Below are 24,508 nucleotides of genomic sequence, written 5' to 3' on the forward strand. Positions count from 1 at the left end.
CCACAACGTGCATTTGTGCGGATTTTGTTTTGGGCTGTGTTAGTAGGGAGTCACTAGTATGGTTTGTGTGGCGTCTAGCGCGCACAAAATCACATGTGCTCAGGCCTCAGGTAACAACCAATCACGGCTCGTGTGATATTCGCAAGCTGAGCCTGAAAATGGCTAAATATGTTTAGAAGGAGCAGCACAACGGGCTGGATTGCAGCATTAAAATCATGATACACAGTTTTTTTTTTTTTACATTTTATGGGATTATATTATTTCTGTTTTTAGAAAGGACAATTTTTATCGTGTTATTTTGAATAAAGTAATATCACCAGTGTGCTGAATTTTCTTACTCGTGAGGGCAAAGAACGTACTCGTACAAGAAGCTGAAGCTGGGTCAAATAACTTGCAAGTGTGTGGAGTCATTGCGTGGAAAGTTGGGGGGGGGCCTTTGAGGGGGGTTCTTAGAGGTCGTAGCCGGGGAGGAACTGAAGGCCGGGTTTATTTCTGGCCTTAGCCTCTGACAGCTGAGCATGTGTGAGGGCAAGTCCCGACCGACGCAAAACACGGCCGCTGACCTTCAGCACCACAAGGGCTAGTTGCCATGGCGAGGTGCCACGGAGGGGGGCTCCACAGCGCCCCACCAGGGACACGGACCGAATTTCACATTTATCATGGGTGTATTGGGTGGGGCGGGGGTTAACATGGTAAGCAAGCTTTTGGCAAACTCTCGAGCAGGGATTCCCAACCAGTGTGTGCCATGGCATAACAGTTTGACGCAAATTATCCATTATCGGTTAATTTGGATGAAAAACTATTTCCAGTTTTTTTGTGAATTTTATGCACCTTGGTTCAATTAAGTTTGGGAAACTCTGCTCAAGCAAACACTTGTTGCAATTCATTTAGGTATGAATTAGTTTTTAATATTTCACCGGGAATACGTTAAAATAACGATGAAAAATGACATTTCTGATGCAGCAGGTTTAACTGGTCTGCACAAACCCAAATAAAAACGTTTTAAATGCTTCAGTACTTTTTTCACATCTACTGTGGAATCACTAAGAATTAAACATGACTGTAATTAATATTTATGTGTGGTTATTTAAAAAAAAAATAAAAACAAAAAGGCACTGCTGGGATTCGAACCCAGGATCTCCTGTTTACTAGACAGGCGCTTTAACCAACTAAGCCACAGCGCCACCTGTGAAGTCGGAGCACGAATTCGAATGGTACAGCGATTCAAGAGTGGGTTCAGTCACTGACAAGGATCATTTATTCACTTCACTTCAATAAATAAAACAAGTCACTACCGTCCGAGCACACAAAACGAAACCGCACAAAGATTTCCTCCCACAAGGATGACAATGTTAGGCTTGTGACATCATCACATGCAAAGTTCATCAGCGTGCAACCTTGAGGGGGGAATTGCGGCCGGATAACATCTTCACGACGCTCCGCTCATGATGGACAAGAACTCCTCCTGGTTAACTGTTGGACAAACGCACGCCGTCACTTCCTGTTTCGAACTCATTGCCATCCAATGCAACACCCGCCGGCCGCATCATTAGGTACACCATGGAACCACGTTCAGTTGCGAAAAAGGCACGCTTGTTTGACTCTTGTCAGTTTGAAAACATCGACTCTCTCATGTAGCCATGTAAGAACTCTGGTCAAGTTAATAGACAATTGTGGTACTTCCTTATTTTGAATTAAACAGTTGGCGATCACAGTAAAAAGATATAATACCTTAAAGTAGTTACACAGAAACATGCTGAAGGAAGAGATATTCTTGGACTGGCCCGGTACGAAGAAATTAGTCGGGAGTTAAGGGCCAAATATATTTAGCCTTGATTTTCGATGTTTAATGTTGTCAGTGTTCTTGCCATTTGTATTTCCATTTTTCATGCAGACTTGAGCGCAATAACCCTGAAACAACAATTCGTTCATCTCGACGTAGGAAATGAAAAGCTTAACCAGCTTGTGAAAGTTGACATGGGAGGAGACCAAGTCACCAGGCAGTCAAACGCGGCTAAATAATGCGCGGAAAACGCAACGGGCGAGACTTACTTTCGCCGTCTCCATCGCCGTCGAAGGCGTCAATCATACTGCGCAGTTCTTCGTCGCTGGTGTTCTCGCCGAGCTCCCTGGCCACGCGCTTCAGGTTCCTCAGGCTAATGGTTCCCGACTCGTCGTCGTCAAAGAGCCGGAAAGCCTTCAGGATCTCCTCCTTGGGGTCACGCTCCAGGATCAGATCACTGACTGCACACACGGTGCCCCCGGCCCAACGTCACAAGTCAGTGGGTACCCCTTGTACGCATGTTGAGGGATGGTTGGTGGTTACTCACCCACTTCGCTAAAGTCCTCAAAGGCTATTTTGCCCGTTCCTTGTGTGTCATAGTCCTTCAGGATCTGCATGACGTCCACCTTCTTCACCTCGAAGCCCAGCGCTCGCATCGCCACCTGATGACCAAACAAATAATAACCAGTGAGAGTCCACCAGAGCAGGGAATGTCGACAAGTGATCAATGTTTTGCCCTAGGAGCTGATTATCAAAACCACTGCACCATCTTTTCTTTTTTTTTTTAAGTGTGTGTTTCAACATTATATCACCCACTTGAGAGACTAGTACAACCCCTGCACTACTTGAGGATGAAATTTTGTGGCGTCAAGTCACCTTCAACTCGTGGTAGTCAATTTCATTGTCTTTGTCGGTGTCGAAGAGCTCAAAGGCTTCCCGTATTTCGTGTTTTTGCTCATCGCTCAGCTCCTTCCTCTTCTTCCGTTTGCTTTTGTCTGCTGAAACGTCACTGCTGCTGCTAAACAATAGGAAATATATGTTGAAACTGGCAGTCAGATATTATTGAAATAGACTTTTGAAAAAACATTTCTCTGGCCCCATTCTCATGCCTCTAATTTAATTGCAACAATCAATTTTAAACTATTTCTGAAGGAGAAGACCAATCCAATCAGAGGCTGCCATTTACAACACTTTAAATTGGTCAATAATTCGAAAAATAATTTTACACACACACACACGCGCGTGTTTAATGACCCAATAGCATGGATTTGTGGAGAAAAATCCCAACTTTACCAAATTGTAACATGACAGGTTTTGGCTCAAAGTTAGGAATACGTCAAATGACATCCAAATATTTTGTCTACTATGAAAATATTCGAGCTTTTGCCACCGGGAAATACAAGTGACGTCACGGAAATATATGTAGCTCCAATCACAAGCTCACTGTAAACCCATCACGTCCATTAGATTTTTAAGTTTCGCATCGTCAACAGCGCCCCCGGCAGTTTCCAGTTGTACTGCAACATTTGACCCGCATCACGAAGACACAAATCCGCCCCAAATGGACAATTGTTCCGAATAAAAAAATGGTGCGTGTGCAACATAAGCATAATTTAGCCTTGTTGTCTGTCAGTCTTATCTCACGTTTGCGATATGTCTGCGTCTTCGTTTTCTTCACTCATCGTCCTGCCAACAAGTCAACTTCGAGGTTTTCTAATATTGTTTTGTGGTGTAGGTCGACAACAAATCGTCCACCCTTCCCTCGACGTCACGCCATTTAATTGTGACATTAACAAGACATTTGTCTCGTCCGGCAACGTGTGGCTGACGTCAGCCAGATATCGCGAGCTAGCAGGCTAGGCTAACTTTAGCTTCCGTCAGTGGCGTCAAACAGACGCGCTTACCTTAGCTTCACTTAACGTCACCGCACAACATGTGGCGTCACGTTGACCTACCTGGAGTCGCTCATGCTGGCGGCTTTGGTGACGCTCGCGAGGCCACGTCGCGTTTAAACTTGAAACATTCTCACAAACAAAAAGCGACACAAGCATCGCCATTGAGCGACGAGCCAGAAAACCATTTGTCCGCGCTCGATTGGAGGCTTCCTATTGGCCGACAAGTCACTAGGCAACAATACGAAGGGATCTGATTGGTCGGTGGCATTGTTGTTGTTTTTACATTAACAGCATATGACGCGATATATTATTACCCTTGAGTTGGGATTTAAATACATTTAAAACAAAATAAATAATAACAGAGGGTAAATAATAGATATACAGTATTTATATTTTTGTGAAGGACTTATAGCAAGCAAACGCAGCTACAATAAAATGCTGTACAATTATCCCTCAGTAATATTTCTATAATGAGTGCAAAGTGGAGAGATGTTGGTATTTTATGGAATACATAATTATTAACAGTGATCTATAATTCTAAATTATAATTGAACAGAAAGCCTTTATTGTCACTGACTGTTGCAATTCAATTTGGGGATGTAATACACCCAGTATGTGTTGATATAAATTTGTATGTAATGTAGCAAAACTCACCGCCATATATTCTTTATAGACTGATGAAACGACTAATATTACTGCAATTTACTGAAAGGCCATGAGTGTACTGTATATTTATCAGTCAGTATGTCTGTATTATAGTGCCCCCAGGTGGCCATGGCGTGCGCTAGCGCACACACACACACAAACACACTACGCGCGCACACACGGACAAACACACACGCGTGGATGGAACGGCCTTGCATTGATCTCGATCATTGTTATGGATTTCCACTGGGATGACGTTCCCACTGACGCTTATCACCTCCGTCCTGCGTCGCATGCGTGTGTCACCAGATAGATGCAGGAAGCGGCAGCTCAGGAAAGACTCCTCAAAGTCTCCCCGCTTGTCGCTCACTTCCTGTTTCCAGAGCGGCACCCAGACTATCTTTGTGCTGATAAAACTCAAAAGTTGAGGATTGATAAAAACGATAAGTGATTATTTCAGGGCTTTTAAAAAAATGGTACACAACTGTAACACAAAACACGCACGCCCAAGATGAAGGATGAGCTCCCTGGGGTGCACTCAAGCGGTTTATAAAGTCCCGGGGTGGGATCCTTTTTGCACATGTGTGTTTTGGTGACGCAAATGTTGCTCAACATCTCATAGCCCCAAAACATATTTCTGAAAAACAATGCTAATTCGTTTTTTTGTTCTTTTTACAAGAAAATGAACAAGAACAAAATAAAGCCAGCAGTGCCTAGTTTCAGTCGGCCTGTCTTCACTAACGCACTATTCTGTCCAGTGACTTCAACTAACTAACAGCTAACAGCTACAGCTAACTACCGCTGCCTTCTTTTCCAGGTTCTTCCCCCGTCAATTTCTTCGTCACACATCCCAGTAATATTTTCATGAATTTATAAAACTTGTCCGGACGTCCTGTATAGGGTATAAACATGTGGACATGTCCAGGCTAAATACGTTTTGTCACTCTAATTTCAAAAGTATGCCCTGAAGCTAACATTGGAAGCTAATGTTAGCATTCCAAACGTCCTTAGCATTGACGTGCATTGTTAGCTCACAATGCTTTTCTCAGCGTGTAGCAACAAATGATTTTCTGCTTGCTGTTCTTTACCTACATGCGTGCTATACACATTTTAGCGTATATCACATGCCAACAACTCGCCCCCCCATGCTCACACTTGACGTAGAAACATGACAAACATGATTAAAATCCAAACTAATTCCAATTAGTCCCAAATGAAACATACCTTTTAGTTGTTGGGTGTGTGCGCTTGTATCCTTCCTTACCAAACTCCACCCTGAGTGTGCACAAAGACCCCCTGTACACACACACACACACACACATGCGCGCACGTAACAAAAACAAATCAAATGTGTCGAAAGGTGACAACGTGGTCTTTGTGCTTCCACAAACTTCTACTGTGCTCCATCGGCGGCCCTTTTGGCTCCGTTTGGAACTTATGGCTGCTTCTATTCACTTCGTTTTTTTTTTAATATGCATTTCTAAGCGTATTTGATCTTGTTTTATCTTCCCTCATTTTATTCTTTCCTTGTTTTATTCCGTTCCTTGTTGTCCTGATCTGTTTTATTCTATCGGGTGCTCCACCCTGGTTGACCTTGTTGCGAGCAGTGCACGTGCGTCGCCGTGCCTTCGTTTGCGAGGCTCGTCGTCGTTAAATCCAAGACGGCCTCCCGATAGCTGACCTTTTTCAAAACTGCTGGCTTGACCTTCTGCTGTAAAGGTCACTGCACAAGCAAGGCCTCATTTGTTTTTTACGTTTGTCTGATAGCAGCGTTGTTGATTTTGTTCAGGGACGACGACGACGACTTGACATGTTTATCTTTTTTTCATTTGGGCTCTTTGGCTTTTATCATTATAATGCATATGTCAAATTGCTGCTTTTCCGCACAGTTAACACCTCCCAATCTTTTATTTTCATTTTTATTTTTTGGGACCTGTTGACAGCTCTTCAGATTTTTTTTATCCTTTAACTGCACTACCCTAAAGTGCCACCCCAGCACTCTTTAGTGATGAAAGGACTGGTAGGCATGTTGATCATGAGTAGACCCGCAAACAAAGCTTCAAAAAGCGCTGTCCTAAGAACGAGACAGGAAGTCTCCCAAGTTGGATCAAATATGCCATTTTAGGGCCAATTTGGACAGTTCGAGGGGCTCTTCAAAAATGAATTGGTCCCACAATTAAAAAATAAATTAAAATCCCCAAAGCCAGTAACTTAGCAACATGAAAAATGAGTAGACATGTGTAGACGCACCAAAAAAGTTTCAAGAAGCTTTTCCCCTAAAAGACCTACAAAAAAAAAATCTGGCATTTTGCTTCCAATCTGCCCATTGGCTGATTGTAGACTTTCAAAAACATCAAAGATAGAAAAAGAAAAGAGATTTTGTGCAATTGGGACCAAACGTCAACCACATACAAGAGAGGCGGATGACGATAAATTGAAGACTTCTGGAGTTTTTGTTACCGTGTGTGGTCGGAGTAGGATGGTGAAGTTTGATGAGAAACCGCCAGAACTCTCATTAGTCAACTTCTTTGTAATGTAATAAAACCACTGTCATAATGCTTAGTCCATTTGCACACCTTCACTGCGTTTGCAGCTACCCCCACCCTCTCACTCTCCTCCTCCAACTCTTTCTCCTCCTCCCCCTCCCATCTGCGCCTCACTGGCTTGGCATTCAGTCGCGTCTTGGCCACCACAGAGGAAGCTGCAGGTTCTTCACACACTCCCCAGGTAACAAAAAAAAAAAAAAAGGGCGATTTCATTACTTTATTTGATGCTGACTTGACGACGACCTCTGAATGTGTGTGTGTGGGCGTGAGTACAGATGTAGATAGAACGGAACCGGCGCATTAAGGCATTGATCGACGTGTGTCACAAAGAGATGACTCGTGAACTAAACGATGGCGGTAAACCTTCCAACCAAAGTTGTCGTGACAGTTCATGTAAGCGTTGCTTCCGTATTTTTGATTGCTGTCACTCAAAATGAATCAAATGGCAAAGTATTCCGATTTTTGGTGTGCGTCGTCTAGTTTGGCTTGCGCGTGCAGGGCCGCGTATAGAGATGTGGGGGGCTTCGTGGGGCCGCGGGCCCCTTTTGGACTGCGGTTTTCAGAAGTATCAGAAGTATTGAAAGAAATTTTTTGTCCGCTAATGCACATTTTCTAACGATCATTTCGATGTCATTTGTTATTAACCGCGTTTGGGAAATGCCGTGCTTTCCGTGGTCATGCTGTCTCATCGTCAAACGTCAGGGGCAACATCGAGATTTAAATCTCTACTCAAGGCAATCATCGTCATTGAAAAGGAAAATCTGAATTTCAGAAAAAAAAATGTCACGATCAGTTGGTTGAAAAAGAAGGAAGATGCTTCACAAAACATAAGAGAAAACTTGAGCATTTGGATAGATTATCGAAATTTTCAGACAATATCGAGATTCAGATACAATGTTGAAATTCGTAGATAGTGTCGCAATTTTGAGGCAATGTCAAAATTCAGAGGCAACGTCAGAATTTGACGGCGTGGCCGTTTGGACAGAATATCGGAATTTACAGGCAATTTATCAATCGTAGGCAAAGATAACAACAAACACTTTTGAGGCGGCATCCAAATTCATTATCGGAAATTAGAGATCGTCAGAATTTTGAGACATTGCAATTTCAGGAAAACAACTTTTCTGGCAACGTCTGAGTTTCAGGACAACACTGTAAAATTGGAGACATCATCACCATTTAGACATGAGAATGTTTCGGAAGAAGATGGAAGAGTAGCAATGGGGGTACATGAAACTTAAAGAAGTCAAGTGAGAGTTCTTGACAGGCAACAAGAAGTCTCTGTATACTGCCCCCGAGACTTTGTGGCTCCACCCTAGCCCCCACCCCATTTCCGTCCGTAACACACACACTAGCCCGATTGACTTTGTGTAATTGCCGCGTGCAGGAAACAACAGGTGGAAAGTGTTTGATTTTTTTCTCTTCTGAGGAACTTTGGAGAATTGAGATGTTATATCCACATCACCAAAGAACGCTTGTGTGACCTGTGTGTGTGTGTGTGTGCTCAGTTTGCATGAACCAACGCGGCCTTTCTTCCAGCTGTTTCCACATGTCAGCACGCAGAGGCTGAGCCTGCGTCACGTGACTACTATGACATCACCGACGGCAGCCATTGGCGGCGCTGCAGGGAGGGTTCAGCAATAGTCGAGGTGGTGGCTAGTTGATTTAGCCTCCTTTGCTAACGCTAATGCTAATGTCACAATTTTGGAGTGTCGTCGTAGATGTGGACTCAGATGGGTGCAGTTCGTTCCAGTTCAAATGAGTTCGCTTCTGTTCAGTCCAGTCGAATTATTTTAATCCAGTCTAGTCAAATTCAGTTTTTCGGTCCAGTCCAGTGAAATCCAGATCAGTTTACTGCAATCGCATCTATTCTGGTGGAATTCAGTCCAATAACCTCCAATTAGTCCAGTCTAGTCTATTCTAGTTCAATCCAGTCTAGTCCAGTCAAATCCTGTCTCATCCAGTTCATTGCAGTCCCATTTCGTTTGCTCCAGTCCAGTCTAGTCCACTTCAATTTAGTCCGTCCTCATCTTGTTTCGTCTGATCAAGTTCATTTCTTGTCCCATTGAGTTCATTCTCATCCAGTTCACTCCATTCCAATCCTCCCCGAGCTCATTTCGGATCTCTTCAAACCAGCCTAATCTGGTCCAGTCTGACTGAAGGTCATCGTGAGTTCAAACAGGAAGAGGAGTAAAGCGTGTGGATTACGCTGACATGAATGTTGTGCTGAGGTTCTTCCCACCTTTAACGTTCTTTCTTTGTTGGCGATGTCACATTACTCCAAGGCCAGGCGTAGCTTCCTAATTGGCTGCCGCTCGGAAGCCACCATCGAAGGGACACACTCACATATGCGCGCACACACACACACACAGACACACACACACACACACACACCCTGGTGAATATTTGTGCCCGATGTGGTAGAAATAGTTTGAGGTCTGAGAGCAGGTGTTCCACCGTGCCTTCCTGTGACATCACCACCTTGTTGTGCTACGTCATTGTTGGCAAAATATTCAACCAAATCAAGTCGTTGCCTCTAATGAAAGTCTTAACGTACAAACAGAAGCGACAAATTTTCTGTTCGGCTGCTTTTGCACTGACTCGGCGTCGGTGTCACGCTGTGTGTAATACACAACATATGTTTACCGAACACACATTCACATAATGTCCACACACACACACACACACATATATTTAACACACATTTACGCAGTCACATACGGCCAACGACGGAAGTTTACGTTTGCCACGAAGAGCGCTGACTTGAAGAAACCTTAAAGTAAACAAAGCAAAGAAGAAGAAAAGAAACCAAATAAGGAGAGGAAACCCTTCGGTCGCTTTTCCTGTCAGCCTGTAAAAACGCACAAATCGCGTTGTTGTGTCACACTAAAGAGGTTGTTGTCGAGGTTATTGTCTTGCGTCTTGGAAATGTTGCCGTGTTACTGCGTGAGGTTTGCCTTACGAGTTGTGTCATCTTTCAGTGGACCTCCGTGAGTGTGTTAGTGTAGATATCATGCAGAGGGCGTTTCACACCGATGAACACAACCTTCAACACTCACATAAGGACACGCACACACACGCACTATCACACACACACACACCGGGGTTGTGAAGATTACCTCTGCACGGATGGACAACGAGTAGTCCTTGTGTGTGCGTGTCACGCGCACACACTGATGATGTCATAGTTGCACCCCCCACCACGCCAACCTTTTCCCATACATTGTGACCTCTTCAAAGGACAGATTCAGTTCACACTGAAAATGACTAAGTATTGTTATTATGTGTGTGGGGGGCGGGGGGGGCGTGAATGCGCAGTGCAGTGTTTGTGCTGATGTCAGTGTGTCCAACTGGCAGCAGCAGGAGCACATCAGCAAAAAGTAATTTGTGTGCATAAATCCAACTCAACCATGACTCAACATCAGTAGCAAATATTCATGACGAGAGCAGACATTTAAAAATAAAATAAAATAAAACGCGGGTGTTCATAAGCGCTCGTGTGCTAGCATGGTTGCACGTTTTTTTTTGTGTGTGTGAGAGTTTGTGTGCTGCTGCGTGTGTTTGAATTGTGTGGGAGATTGTTTTTGCATTTTTGTGCTTTCGTGTGTGTGTGCCTGTGTGTGTGTGTGTGTCTCTTCTGAATTTTGGAATTGTGTTCTCTTTCACAGCGCGTTCTTGTGTGTTATTTGATGTGTGCGTGTCTGTGCCACCTTTGCATCATTGTGGGCTTGACGTGAGGACGAAGTTCCTCCAGGGACGTCTGATTTGGATTTCTCACATTTGTGTTTGTGGTGATGTGTGGCGTGACCACAAGGGGGAGACAAACCGTATCAGCTGGTTTTTGGGAAAGCGAAAGGGCTAAAATCTCAACGTGAATGGGGGACTGTTTGCCGTTTACTCGAAAAGCATCTTGCGCAGAGTGGTAGCTTGCAATTAGAATCCAAGTGCGCCCTCGACCGCCAGCAGCCACCTACAGAACACGTGAAAAACAAAAAATACAGAAAGGAAAAGTTTTCGCAAGTCACAGAAAACAAGTGAAATGTTTTTTGGGGGGGGGCACAGCTAACTCCATGAAACTTTGACTTGATTATTTTTGCAGTTAACGAAATCTGCAAGTGGCAAAGATGTTTGGTGCGATTCCTGGGCTGATGTTCGCCCTGATGTCGCTAGACGCGGCCGACAGCTTCAAAACATTTCATTCCGAGCTTGAAGTTTCTCGAAACTTGCAGGAAACAGGTAAGCCATTCCTGAGTTGGCTTTGACACGTTCCTGCGCGATGTCTTCGTTTGCACGTTATCAGCCGGCATGCCGATAAACGCGCTAAGTGGGGAGCCAGCGCGCTTATCTTATCTCTCAAATGAAGCTCTGGTTCAACATTTCAAACACTCCCGAAATTAACTTTACCCTGAGAAAAGAGATGAATTGCGTCATGTTGCTGTTCAGATAAAAGGGCGATGCTCGAATGAATCTGAATTATGATTTTTCTTTCAACATTGCTAACCAAATGAAAGAGCCAAAGTGCAAAGCAACAAGGTTTTTTTTTGTTTTTTTTTAACATCGAGAAAAAGAGTACTGGAACGAAACTAGGCTGTCTTTGGGTGTCTTGAAAGGCGCTTATAAATAAAATGTATTATTATTATTATTCAATTTGATGGAAATCATGATTTTGGCGACCATGATTACATCACGTGATTTGGGAGTCCAATCGAGCTAACCACCAGGGGGCGAAGGCATACTTAAGGCTTCATTATGCCACCGAACTAACTGTGGCATGTTTGCAAGAATGTGTACAAATTATATATTTGTGCATGGTAGAAAACGGGCACAGGCTGTCAGTGACGTCACATCCTTCCCGAGTGTTATCGCGGAGCGGCGGCAACGTCACCTTACCCTGCACCATCCACCGGGACCAGTCGCTGGAGCCCAATCGAAAGATGAGGATCAAGTGGACCAAGCTGACTTTCGACTTGCTGACAGAGGTTCATGTGTTGCCAAATGCCACTTTGCCTATCCGTGACTCTTCCGTCTCTCTGTAGCGACCCATTTTCTCGTTGTTTGTGGCTTGTCACGGTCGGTCACGTGACCGTTAGTACATGTTTGACGGCAGGTGGATGTTTTGGCGGTCATGGATTATCACAAGAGAAGCTATGGAAGTTACCACGGCCGCGTGCACCTGTGTGGCTCCTCCCCCTCGGACGCCTCGCTGGTTATCGAAGACATCACCCTGGATGATTACGGGAGATACAAATGTGAGGTCATCGACGGCCTGGAGGACGCCACGGTGGTCGTGTCGCTCGACCTGGAAGGTGAGTTGCTCACGTAGGCCGTGAAATTACATGTCGCCGTGTCAAATTAGTTTCAGGGGCTGAATTTTCATAACATTCTTCAAGAGTCGTGAAAATGACAAAATTGACATATTTTAGGGGTGGTGTTCCCGTACTCGCCCCGCTTGGGGCGCTACAACTTCAACTTCCAGGACGCCGAGCGGGCCTGCCGGGAGCAGGACGGCGTGGTGGCGTCCCCGCAGCAGCTGCGCGAGGCCTGGCGAGGGGGCATGGACTGGTGCAACGCCGGCTGGCTGAGCGACGGTTCCGTGCAGTACCCCATTACCTCCCCCAGGGAGCCCTGCGGTGGCCAGAACACACCGGCGGGCGTGCGCACCTACGGCCTGAGGAACAAAAACACGAACCACTACGACGTCTTCTGCTTCACGTCGCACTACAATGGTGAGATATGTATTGCGCCCCACCTTAAAAAAACATTTAAATTATTAGTTAATTATTTTATTTTATGTTTAAAATTAAATTCCGTTTAATTAATTTAAAAAAAAGAAAAAGAGGAAGAAAAACATATGGGGTACTGTCCTCAACTTTTTGCCGTGGCCCCGCCCTTCAGGTCATTTCTACTTCCTGCCGCACGTGACCAAGTTGACGTACGACGAGGCAGCGGCGGCGTGCAAGCGGGACGGGGCCCGAATGGCCACGGTGGGCCACATGTACGCCGCCTGGAAGTTGTCCGGCTATGACCGCTGCGACGCCGGCTGGCTGGCCGACGGCAGCGTCCGTTACCCCGTCGCTAGGCCCCGCCCACGCTGCAGCCCCACCCGTCCTGCCGTCGGCTTTCTAGGATTCCCAGACAAGAAGCACAAATTGTACGGCGTTTACTGTTTCGGGCCCGCACGCTGAGCGCCCATCCAACGCAAACACACACACATAACACTAGCCGATTTTCGATGACTATTTCGTCGACCAAAACACAACACAATTTTCTGTGTAACAGCAAATCTAAAACGAACGCGCCACATTTAGCTCCAAAATCCAATGTCCAAAAGATGTCTGGTCCTGGGTGGGTTACACACACACACACACACACACACACACAAAAGAATTACAAAAAACTCGTATACAAAACTCACATGCTCAAAAGCACAATATACGCGCAGCCATGACTCATATGACACAAAACAACCACAAAGTAAACACACAAATAAAAGCAACGACCAACACTCTCACGACACAAGATACACACGTGCGAGACAAAAAAACAAAAAACAAAACAAAACAGGAGCACGTTGGCTTTCTCGCAACTCTTCCTCTTGGGCACTTACCTGCTTGGAGTCAAATGCCACAAGAACAGTTACATTCTCTTTATTTTCCCCTTTCATTGTGTGTTGTTGTTACTTCAGGTACAACGATGTCATGTTTCTCTCTTATTTATGCTAATTTTTTGGATACATGTTAGAATGTAGTAATGTTTTCTTCGTTTTAATGTCCATATGCTGTTTTTGTCATTTTTTGGGTTGTGACGAAGCGTCCGGAGGGAACAAAAGTCTGTTAGGACTTTCTTCGGAATAAAGATGCAAGCGGGACTCAAGTGTGTGTGCATTTGAGTAGCGGGCGTGGCGCTACACTGATGGTAGGGGGCGCTAGAGCCCCGTCAGATATCTGCGAAACGCCACTTATGCATTGAATCTGATATTTTACAAATTACAATTTGGTGAGCACATCAGTCTATCCCTCTCATGTCATATTGCACAATTGTTTAGTTGCACAATGGTTTTAAATTACAAAAGAATAGCAAAAAAAAACAAATAATTGTCATGGAAAAAATGGCTTTGCAGTATCCTTTAAAGCCCAATAAAATGGTGTGTGATTATCCAATAGAATAACCGATTCTATGAATATTCTGATAATGGCGGTTCTTCTTCCCAATTTGTGTGGTAATGAAAAGCAGAGCCAGAAATTCATGTTATAACTTTATTGACGTCGCACTTGCAGATTTCTAGCCATGCATCTCAGTGAAAGGTTAACATCTTGCATCATTATTCACATGTCACAGTCATAATAAGTTAAATTTGGATGGCTTCATATCCTTTATATCACAAAACAAAACATTGTCGGCAACTTTCAAATGAAATTTACACAGCAGGCGCGTGAGTGGGCTGTCTCCTCGGCGGCGGCTGATTGGTTGACGTGGGGCCTCGGGTGGCTCGTCTCGCGCCTCGCAGGATTCCTGGGAGTCAAAATCAAAGTCGCAAAAGGCGCCATCCCGAAGTGCACTGGAGCGAGCCTCTCAAAGGAGCCATGTGTGAAAAGTCATCGTTCCAGATCCAGCAGAGGGTTCAAGAAGCTCTGCTGGCCGTCGTAGTTCTGCCGCCGATCGCCATGGTGACTGGTTGCGTGGTGGACGTGGCGGTGGGTGACGGCCGAAAGTTGCAAGCGATAGGTGGCCGCTAAGAGGAAGTACAAATGACCGCTGTTGCTAAGACAACGAGAATGCAGGATATTTCCAAAATCGAAAATGTGGAGGTGGGTGCATTTTTTGAAGTTGAGGCAGGAAACAGGCTGAGAAGGCGGTCGGCGGGGGAGGGGGTAACTCACGGCTGATGCAGATGACTTTGGGGACGTCCCATCGCCCATCGGGACGGCAGCGGATGGTGGGCGTCTGCTTCTGGATGAAGCCCGCCTTGCAGTGGTAGCGCGTCAAGGCGTTGACCTCGTAGCGGGAGCGCGGGGCGCCGAACACGCGGGCGTCCCTCACGGCTGGTGGCGGCCCGCATGACACTGCGAGGGAGAGTTAATTGAGATGGTGAGGCGGGGTTGGCGGAGGATAGCGAAAGGCGGAGACGTCCCACCTGTGCCTTTCTTGCAGGTGAAGCCCAGGTGGTAATTGCACGGGACGTCGTTCCACTGGCCGCCGGCGTGCCAGATGAGGACTACGCAGTCTTCGCCCCTCTCAAAGAAACTGTCGGGCTGGTAGGGACGCCAGTGCTCGTATTGCTGCGCACGCACAGTTCAACGCCATCGGCATCATTGTCATCCTTGCTCAGCAGTTCCTAATAATTTCATGTGCGTCATTCAGCCTTTCACACACCATGACTTGTTTTTAACATGAATGACAACTAAGGTACCGATCAAAGCAGAGGGCATGATAATCCATTTTTGACCTGGAGTCAAAGTGGGCAACCTTGAACGTCACTCGACAACTTGCAGTACGCCGAGTAAACATAGGATGGCACTAGTGAGACATTCAGGCATGATGAGAGCATCACTTGCTTTGTTTCAACTCCGTCTTGTAAGAGGAACAACGCAACTTATCCCGCGGATTTCCATCTAGGAGCCGCCACATGCTGACGAAACTCACCATCGGATTGTGGTCGCTCCAGCGGAAGTCTCCCTCAAACATTTTGTCGTTGAGGCCGATCCACTGGTAGTCGTCGACCAAACCTGCACACATCAAGTCCAAGTTCCGGGACGGAGCGTAAAAAGTTTTAGTGTGGGCCGGCGTGACTCACGATTGACGAAGAGTTGCTCTTCCAGTGACAGGATGCTTGCCAGGTGAGCGCCATGAAGGCGGCACTCCCGCTCGGCCGCGTCCCAAGTGCGACGTTGGGGGAAATGTTTGTAGCAGTGAGAGTGGAACTTGTGCCAGCCTGAGCTGCACGACGCCGTGTCTGCGGGAGCGGGACAAGACGTGATGAGGAACCGCGAGGAAACGTTCACGCCCTCAATGCCACCCAAGCACCCTGAGCTCACAGTATCCGGTTTGTGTTTGTCTAACTTTTAAAGCCAGCATCCATTCAATTTAACACCTCTCGTTGAATAAATGCAATCTAGACGAGATCAATTAGGGTTTGTCACATGCGCACAAAGTTTGAGCTATCTTGTTCCCATCGCATTCCACCAGAGTGAATCACTGTGAAAGACAATAATCAGCTGGACAAGTTCTTCAAAGGACTGTCACGATTGATTAAACATGAAGTTGGGGGGCTTTCGATGTTTCGACTTCTTTTCCCGTTGTGAAAGCGCTACATAAACCAGGATATATTGGATTGGATTCTTGGGAGTCGGGGGCTTCAGATATTTAGAGTTCATATAGAGGGAAACGTGAGCCCTGAGAGGACGTCGGTGCTGTTGACTCACACTCCAAAAATGGAGGCGGGAGCCATCTTCGAGGGGACCACGCCTGACCGCAGCTGACGAGCAAAACACCCCAAGACCCTCGCCAATTGCGCTGAACACACGCATACACCTACTTGTACAGCACGATACTTTCTAAGGATCTCTCTGTCTCTCACATGCATACATACCCCCCCCCACCCCCACACACACATATACACAGTACATGCTCTGCCTTGTTGTCCTCACGTGCTAATGCTAATGCTAATGCTAGAGCTGACCTTGTTCGCACAGCTTTCCGGTATAGCTTGGCAGGCACAGGCAGGAGAAGCCGTTGACTGCGTCCAGGCAGGTGGCGCCGTTGAGACATGGGTTGGACTGGCACTCGTCAACGTCTGAGAGACAAAAAGAACATTATTGTTATTCCCATAGGCCGCCGATTGGCCTTGGGGTCGGCCCGTCATCCCCAGGTTAAAAAGGCTCACCTGTTTGACAGCGCCCCCCGGTGTATCCCGGTGCACACGCGCACACCCTCTCTGAGCCTCTCCGGTAGCAGGAGCCGCCATTTTGACAGACGTTCACAGAGCACGGCTGGATGTCTGTGGTTGTGTGACATCATCATAACGTGGCATCATGACATGTCATCGCCACGAGGTACGATGGAGACACGACAAAATATTTGAACGATTCTTCCTGATGCTACATTTAGCACCGTTGCAAAAAGTCATCCTAAGTTTCGACTGGCACATTATTTTGAAGGAGGCCCTCCCAAAAAGTTTATTTACAGATTTTGACTCTTTAGACATGATAATCCTGTCATGGAAATGGGGGGCGTTAAAATAATTGAGGGTCGCTGTACCTGTGACATTGATAAAAGTGGCCTCCAGCAGGTCAGGCTGGTCCATGGTCTCTTCGGGCCAGGGGAGCTGCGACTCCACCAGCTGGGGAGTCATCTTGCTGTCGTGGTCCAGGAAGTCTTCCGGCAGGGTTGGGTTGGCGGCCGAGTCAAGGCTCAGCGCCCACTGGGGGACGGCGTGGTTACTGACGGTGTGCGAGGGTGGAGTGACGGTGGAGAGTTTTTGTTGGGCCGTAAAGGATGGCGTGGACTCCTCTTGGTGCAGGTTGGCGGGCTGAGGGTTCGGCTGAGCCTCCCCGTTTCCTGACAGCTGCTCGCCACTCAAGCCGCCAGGGGCGGGGGGCATGGGTGCCAGCGCGGCTGGCTCCTCCTCCATCTCGCCGTGGTCTCGGCCGGATGTGGACCCCTCGTCATCCTTTGTGGGGACATTGGCTTCCCGTGTCTCAGTTTCCGAGGCGAACGAGGGACCCTCGGAGCCTCCGAGTTCCATCTCGTTGGTACTGACGGGCGACGCGTCGAGGGTGCCGGCAAGGCCGTTGTCTTCCCTGGTGGTGTCCCTGGACGAGGGGGAGGGGCTGGGGGTCCTTGTCGGTGATGCTGGCGTTGAGAAGTAAGAAAGAAAGTCTCGATGGCGACCGTCCGTCACTGGACCCCCAGCGGGCTCCTCCCCAAAGGCGTCGTAGTCAAACGGCATCACGCTTGCCTCTTCCTCCGACACCCGAATGGGGGCGGCGGTCTCAAACTGATCCCCTCGCGCCTCCTCCGGCGGCCGCGCGTCCAACGTCACCTGATGTAAGAAATCTCGACTTCAAAACACTGTCAAGTGATGACAAGAAATGAGCCTGGAGGAAAAAAACTTGAAAAACCAACATGTAATTGTCACTTGCATTTTTGAATACGCAAAGGGGGTAAAAAAATGGCTAAAATCAAGTTTTGTGGGGGTGAACAAAAAGAGTTTATTTGAAGGCCAAATCTCAAAACACAAGTGACATTCCTACTTTGTGTTTCCCGTTGATGAAGCTGATGGCCTGCAACGGCGCTTCTGCGGCATCGGGGTCCCCGCTGCCGTGGACTAGCTCGCCGATCGACTGAGTGAGGTCGGTGATTTGCGGGAAGACGACAGCATCGCCCGCGGGCGAGTTGAGGAGCTGAAGGATGCGATCGACTGAAAGGAAAGCAGGAAACCGGGAAACTGAGTTGCCAATGTTGCTCATGGACATTGAAAGTTATTGTTTAGTTTACTGCTAATCTATTTTTCCCACTTTGCTGATCGAAAAAAAAAGAAAAGAAAGATTAGTTTAGTCATCAAGGTGTACCTGATTGATTTTTGTCATGCACGTTGACGATGATGACGTGGAGCGGCGGCCTGGCCGTGGACCCGCCCTCGCCGGCGGGTAGAGCCACCGATTGGTCGACACTGAAGCTCCCGGGCGAAGCTTCCTCTTTAAAAACCAAGGCTGTTTTATGTGTGACGCTCCCGTCGGGGAAAAGCGGCGCTGGAGTGACGCCTTTTGCTTCTGGGTCGGCGCCGCTCGGCGAGTCTTCGTCGCTGCTGTCAGACTCGCCGCCGCCCGATATCCCGTGTGTAGTGTGGAGGGCCGACGCGGTGGTGAAAAACGACGACTCCAGCTGTGTCGGATGCTTCTCTGTGATGACATCATCATCGTGCGACGCTGGAGGAGTGACGGGATTGGTTTGAAGCTCGGATGTCACTGGGTGGGATGCGGGTGAAGTGTGCTGAGCGTTAGTAGCGCTGGGTTGCAGTACCACTCCGGTGCTGGTTGGACTCGTTAGCGTCGCTTCTGGAAGCTTGACTGCAGAAGAGCAAGAGGAACAGGGGAATGCAACTTCAAAATAAACCCAAATGTGATGTATGCTGCGCTTATTTGTTTACCAAGTGATCGTTTGATTTCATGCGAAAATATTTACAAAAAAAACTAAAATATCCGCAAAAGAGAAATTGGAAAAAGGTGTTGAAAAGCCGTGACGTTGGCCAGGACCAGAACCCCCGATGACATCAGTCAAAGTCAACTGGAATGTTTATGTTCCTGACACGTTAGCTCACGTTCACCTTAACAGTGTTGATGAACGATAGCAAAGATGGCTGCCAGCAGGCTGGCCGCATGTTTCTGCTGGAAGAAATAACGTCATGACGGGTCCCGTTAAGAATCGAGGCTGACAAGTTTTGGCTTTTACGCAGGACTCTCATATCAAACTGAAGGCGAAAACAAAAACGACTAGCGTTGCTTTCTTAGTAACGCTAACGTCACCGTGCTGCTGCTTGCAGTCGGTCCGTAAAAGGACAAAAATGGAAAGCTGTTTGCATTAGGTGAAATGAAAATAAATTGAGTGAAACTAAATAGAGATGAGTTACGTTGAATTAACGCTTTCGCACGCCCTGTAACCCGATAACATGAGAATCTGTCCACTGTAATAACCGTCGTCCCTGGAAGGGTTCAAGTGGGTATCCAAAGAATTGCTGATGAGCGACATTGTCATGTAGTATTTGAGTAAAGGTCAAAGGTGGCCGTGATGAGTGATTTTAGAGTTGTGTCATGTGATCCTTTCGGACTTGTGACCTGCTGTGCGCTTCAAATTCTGCTCTTGAGCTGACCGAGGATGTCGCGAGCAGACCCGCCCAGCTATGATGTCATGCGTTTGGCAGGCCAAGTCTCCTCTCGCGTTGCCGCGTCGCATTCAGGCCCAGAACCAGAAGCGGAACCTGTCACTTGGTTCAGCGGGTCCTGGATGTGAGCGACTGGTTACAATTACCACTTGCGACGTCACAACTTTCATAGCTTGTCAGTGACGCAGCGCCAATTCCGTTCTGCTCTGTGTGTCTGGGCCCCGTCCAGCTGTGACCCATTAGAGACACGTTGTGTTTGTCTTAGCGAGAAACATTTGGGTTTTCCCCTCTCAAACACCGCCAGCGCATACAAACACACTAACCTTTTTACTCTTCGCTCTTTTTTGTCACTTTCAAACCGCGCGGCGCAGATGTTGCGTTGTCTTGTTACGCAAACGTGTCGCGCAAAGCTGCTTTGACTCGTGACACACAAAGCTGATTTCCGACATGCAAAGCTTCCAATTGCCATGGAATGTCCACAGCGTGGTAAAAAGAGCAAATATGATTGATCGATGTAAGGGGATAAAACAAAAAAAAATGGATATCAGTTATTCAAAAAGCAAAAACATATTTTCATCACACTTATTAATGACATTTGTTGTACCGGCATCAGCAGTCACGTGCGGCGCTAGGCCATCAGGCCATCATTAACGTCGCACCCTGCCATTTAGCTACAACTTGACACACAAAGCGACACGTTTTGTCACACCAATCTGCGACAACGCTAAAATCGTTTTAGCATTCAATGCTTTAACTTTTTGACAGAGAAAGCAAAAACGTTCACCAGTTGTGACGCAGCGTATTCCGACTTTAGACACACAAAAGACTAAATGGACAACAAGTGAGAATGTGACATCTGCTGAAGAGCTGAAAGAAGTGAAATGCTGACCTTTGAAGCAGTACCCTCCGTGCCTGTCCTCTGGGTCCGGGTACCCCGTCTGGTTCTCGTACTTGTAGAGCGTGCGGACCCCCAGCTGGCCTCCGCCGCACTGCGGCAAGGGGGTATTGATGGGGTAGCGGACGCTGCCGTCCGACAGCCAGCCGAAGTCGCATTGGTTCAGCCCCGCCGCCCAAGCGGCGAACAATTGCCCGGGCGACGCCAGCACCGCGTCGTGTTTCCGACACTCGGCCGCCGCCTCCTGCAGGGTTAGCTTGCCGCTGATGGACGGCGGGTAGAAGACTTCCCCTGATGGTCGTGTAAACACCAACAACACCAGATCAGTCAAGAGGTATCAAACGTGACATTTACACCTACGGATTTGAACATCCGCTGATTATTAACGTCGGCTATACTTCAGCTACGTATAAACAGAGTGAAGCGTCGCTCTTTCTGTAACGCCACAAAATGCCGCCAAAGTAGTAATTGATGCTGAGAAAATACGTTGCTGGCATACATTTCCATTGGCATTCCATTCCATCCAGCATCTTTGTATGCCGTTACGGAGCGTCTTGGCTGCAAGTTTTGGGTTTTTGTTACGCTGCGTGGACAACAGAAAAGTAGAACAACTAACAAATGACGGAAGTCTTATTATTGCTTGACAATTGAACAGAACTGAAATTGTCATTTTTTTACTTGGTACAGTCATCAAATGGATTTAGGTTGGGGTTTTTGTTTCAATACAACAGGGCTACAATTAAATATTTTAATATAATATTTTTTTTTCAATACATGAATGGGACCAAAAAGAACACGTTTTAATTTCCATCCGTTTGTTCAAGCTCAGGAAATTATTTTAAATTAACAAATTGATTTTGATTCAGTCACCGGTTTGGTCATGTTTTCAACATCCGTCAGAAATTGGGCAAAGATGAGGATTATTGTTTTTCAAAATAAAAGCGAATGTTTGCAAAATCTCGTTTTGATTCAAAAACATACCCCTGAAAAAAATACAACAGGAAGCTGAGCTCATTTACTGTACTTTAATGTACTTTATATTTCGTAAACTGGTTGAACCTATATTGGAAATATAACTTTACGAGTTACCAAGACGTTGCTACTGTTGAAAAATGACAAAGATGATTATGGTCTTCGGCTGGGGATATATCCACATTTAGTACGAATACTCAGGTTTGAAAGGGTTTCAAACATATTCAGTTGCATTACCGTCTAGCTTCTCAACGTAGCAAAAGACGTCATATTTCTCAGTGGCTAATTGGACGCCGTACGTCCTCACGCCGGGTCGACTCTTCAAATCGCCTTCGCAGCCCGGACGAGGTTGTGTGATTGGATATCTGGAAGAACAATGCACGCACATTATATTGCGGCCTACATCGTAGATGGTCCGCTTGCATCAACAATTTGCCAGCACGCCATCAGCGGGCCACCTGACACTGCGGTCGGCGAGCCAGCCCGCATCGCAGTGGTCCAGCCCGTCGTGGAAGGCGGCCGTCAGCTGCTCCGGCGTGGCGATGGCGGCGTCCACCGAGAGACAAGCTTCCGCTGCGGCCGAGAAGTCCAAGGAATAGCGGCTGGTGTTGGCCCGGTAATGGAACACCACACCTGATGGACGCCACACAACCACACACCAAAGGGTGTGCACACTTTTGTACTAAGGCCCACATTTGAGTTTAAAAAATGGATACATTGTACTCTGAACAATTGATCAAAATCGGGATGGAGTAGACTGTAATTTTCAAATCACAAGGATGAAACACTTTGGGATGGTCACACAGACTCACCTCTGACGCTGAGGATGGCGCTGCTGCGTCTGTCCTCCATCCCTTGCGTGACCTCGCATTTGTAGCGTCCGGCGTCACTCGCCCGCAGCCCAGTGACGGCGAGTGCTGCCTCGCCCATCTCAGGCGCATCACTGGGCAACGACACGCGGCCCATGAAGTCCTGGCCCACCTTGACGGCGCCGCCTTGGGCCACCAGTACCACCTTCTCTGTGCCGGCCTCGACGCGAGTCCACTTTACCCTCAGCTGCTCATCGGCGGCGGGCGCAGACAGCGCCATTGGCAATTTGCAGGGCAGCAAGGCCGTGTCCGCCAATGAGCCTTCCACCCGCCAGGTGTCCTCCATCTTGTCCATTCCTGCGTGGGAAGCCGCTGCAACGCCAACACGCACTTTTACTAAGAATTAGTGTGGCGTCAATAACAAAGGCTAGTGACTTTCCACACTCAGTTATTGTTCCCATTAATATGAAAACAAACGTCACCTGCTTGCGGCCAAGCAGAAGACGCGCACAACAGAGGCAGCAGGATGGTCAGGACTGAAGCGCGCAGAACCATTTCCAACCACCCTGAAAACACACAGTTGAAAGAACCACGTTGTACTTTTGGTTGCTAGATGGGTCGGTCTAATGTAAAAAATAAATACATTTTTAAAAATTGCCACCATCTTGGGGAGCAGGAACTATTTTGAAGTTAGTGGAGGAGCTTCATATAGTCAGGCCATAGCCTTGTTTAATGTAAAAAAAGGGCTTAACCCTACCTTGTGGGATCTATAAATATATACAAACCTTTTTTAGCTACACATAATAGAAATCACAAGATTGCAATAAATAAACTACTTTTGTCTAAATTAAACAACTTCAACTTAGCTCCTGGACATCATAATGCTGCAAGATGGCAGCAAAGCAAGGTTCTACTTTCACAAACTGAAGCGCCTCAATTCACATAAACATAACTCCTTGGCACCAAGATGCCAGAAAATAGTTGCAAAAGACCAGTTTGGACTGGACTCCAAGATTCCACAAGATGGCAAAAAAAAGCATTAACTGGACTCACTCCAAAATAGTTCCATAGCAACAGGCTGCCTCAAGATGGTAGCAAAGCATTAATTTTTGTCCAATTGAAGCTCCTCAACTCATGTCAACACGATTCCTTGGCACAAAGCTGCTGCAAGCTGGTATCAAACCGCCTACTTTGTATCGAAATTAACCCCCTTGATTCACCTCAACATAGTTCCATGACACCAAACACCAAATTACTATTTTTATTGCTTTGTCCTGAGCAGATAAACATCGAAAAGGTGAGTTGTCAGCAAATGATGGAAGACACGTTATCAACCCCCCAAGAAAAACAATATTGCAAAAGTTGAATGCCGAATAGGTGGGAGCTCCCTCAACATTATTTTATTATTCATGGATGAACAAGTCCTCAGAAGGTGAGAATCTGAGGGAACACTTGACTCCAGTGCAGGCCATTCTACAAAAATATGCACCAAATTCATGTTGCAGTGCGTACATCTGGCACTTTCTATGTTTTCCTGGTCCGGCCAATTTTTTGCGTTCTGCTAGGGTGCCAAATGCATCTTTGGGGAGTTGCTGCATGTGGGCTGGAAAAGTTCATCCCGCCAAATACAGTACAACACATTAAGCAAAATCAAGGTAGGAAAAAAAATTGCTGTTTAAATGTTCACATTTGTTGGGTTCAGCTCAAAAATGATACTCAAGTTCTTCAATTGAAAAGGAGACCCAAAAGGAGCCCAGTTGAGGATGCCTCCAAAAAAGCAGAAGGATCCCAAGCGGACTCACCTTCAGGAGGTTGACAAGCAGTTTGGTCCACAATGTGGTAGAGTAGATGCGGTCAGGAGCGAGGACGCTGACCAAGTCTTCGTCCGCTGAGAGCCGCAGCGACTCCTAATGAACTTCAAGACCACAAGTGAGCCACAGGAGGAGCACGCAAGCACCACCCAGTCAATGGAGGCGGGACGAACAAGTGAGAGGGTGGTGATGAAAACAGGTTAAAGGGCCATTCCACTTTTTATTTTATTACTATGGAGACATCACAGTTCAACCCCCCCCCCCCCAAAAAA

The 24,508-nt window shown here is 46.9% G+C and overlaps 3 protein-coding genes and 1 non-coding gene across 9 annotated transcripts; 1 reads left to right on the forward strand and 3 right to left on the reverse strand.

The window, feature by feature from the left end:
• Positions 1 to 1,110: 1,110 nt before the first annotated feature.
• Positions 1,111 to 1,184, reverse strand: trnat-agu (transfer RNA threonine (anticodon AGU)). The gene has a single exon. It is a non-coding gene; the product is annotated as a tRNA-Thr (tRNA).
• Positions 1,185 to 1,235: 51 nt separating this feature from the next.
• Positions 1,236 to 3,906, reverse strand: cetn3 (centrin 3). Of its 6 annotated transcripts, none has more exons than XM_052050935.1 (5): positions 3,739 to 3,906; positions 2,660 to 2,795; positions 2,331 to 2,445; positions 2,053 to 2,244; positions 1,236 to 1,473 (listed from the first exon to the last, which is right to left on the reverse strand). In XM_052050935.1, the coding sequence occupies exons 1-5, from the start codon at positions 3,750 to 3,752 to the stop codon at positions 1,430 to 1,432; spliced, it is 501 nt and encodes a 166-aa protein (XP_051906895.1). In that variant the 5' UTR covers positions 3,753 to 3,906; the 3' UTR covers positions 1,236 to 1,429. The 6 variants fall into 6 exon arrangements, with proteins under 6 accessions (XP_051906895.1, XP_051906894.1, XP_051906893.1 ...); XM_052050934.1 differs by having other exon boundaries at positions 2,660 to 2,798; positions 3,739 to 3,901; XM_052050933.1 differs by having other exon boundaries at positions 2,660 to 2,801; positions 3,739 to 3,893.
• Positions 3,907 to 6,974: 3,068 nt separating this feature from the next.
• LOC127591040 (hyaluronan and proteoglycan link protein 1-like) lies at positions 6,975 to 13,737 on the forward strand. The gene is made up of 6 exons (XM_052050820.1): positions 6,975 to 7,050; positions 10,969 to 11,105; positions 11,685 to 11,848; positions 11,977 to 12,175; positions 12,293 to 12,595; positions 12,765 to 13,737. Exons 2-6 carry the CDS (start codon positions 10,994 to 10,996, stop codon positions 13,052 to 13,054), a joined length of 1,068 nt encoding a protein of 355 aa, XP_051906780.1. The 5' UTR covers positions 6,975 to 7,050; positions 10,969 to 10,993; the 3' UTR covers positions 13,055 to 13,737.
• Positions 13,738 to 14,111: 374 nt separating this feature from the next.
• LOC127590932 (versican core protein-like) lies at positions 14,112 to 24,367 on the reverse strand. Its single transcript, XM_052050576.1, has 16 exons — positions 24,228 to 24,367; positions 22,908 to 22,991; positions 22,429 to 22,797; positions 22,075 to 22,249; positions 21,854 to 21,981; positions 20,639 to 20,935; positions 18,440 to 18,937; positions 18,122 to 18,288; positions 17,127 to 17,910; positions 16,753 to 16,866; positions 16,549 to 16,662; positions 15,664 to 15,822; positions 15,513 to 15,595; positions 15,004 to 15,148; positions 14,750 to 14,932; positions 14,112 to 14,601 (listed from the first exon to the last, which is right to left on the reverse strand). Exons 2-16 carry the CDS (start codon positions 22,978 to 22,980, stop codon positions 14,465 to 14,467), a joined length of 3,426 nt encoding a protein of 1,141 aa, XP_051906536.1. The 5' UTR covers positions 22,981 to 22,991; positions 24,228 to 24,367; the 3' UTR covers positions 14,112 to 14,464.
• Between the last annotated feature and the right edge of the window lie 141 nt (positions 24,368 to 24,508).

The sequence above is a fragment of the Hippocampus zosterae genome, chromosome 18 (genome assembly GCF_025434085.1).
Source record: "Hippocampus zosterae strain Florida chromosome 18, ASM2543408v3, whole genome shotgun sequence".
NCBI lineage: Eukaryota > Metazoa > Chordata > Actinopteri > Syngnathiformes > Syngnathidae > Hippocampus > Hippocampus zosterae.

Coding starts and splice junctions, on each gene's coding strand:
- cetn3 (XM_052050930.1), bottom strand. CDS start 3,465: ATGAGTGAAGAAAACGAAGACGCAGACATATCGCAAAC. Junction 2,799..3,427: donor GACGCAGACATATCGCAAAC/GTGAGATAAGAC, acceptor ATTGTTTAGCAG/CAGCAGTGACGTTTCAGCAG. Junction 2,446..2,659: donor TTGACTACCACGAGTTGAAG/GTGACTTGACGC, acceptor TTTGGTCATCAG/GTGGCGATGCGAGCGCTGGG.
- LOC127591040 (XM_052050820.1), top strand. CDS start 10,994: ATGTTTGGTGCGATTCCTGGGCTGATGTTCGCCCTGATGTCGCTAGAC. Junction 12,176..12,292: donor CGTGTCGCTCGACCTGGAAG/GTGAGTTGCTCA, acceptor GACATATTTTAG/GGGTGGTGTTCCCGTACTCG. Junction 12,596..12,764: donor CTTCACGTCGCACTACAATG/GTGAGATATGTA, acceptor CCCGCCCTTCAG/GTCATTTCTACTTCCTGCCG.
- LOC127590932 (XM_052050576.1), bottom strand. CDS start 22,980: ATGGTTCTGCGCGCTTCAGTCCTGACCATCCTGCTGCCTCTGTTGTGC. Junction 15,596..15,663: donor AGAGCAACTCTTCGTCAATC/GTGAGTCACGCC, acceptor TGATGTGTGCAG/GTTTGGTCGACGACTACCAG. Junction 14,933..15,003: donor CACCTGCAAGAAAGGCACAG/GTGGGACGTCTC, acceptor TCTCCCTCGCAG/TGTCATGCGGGCCGCCACCA.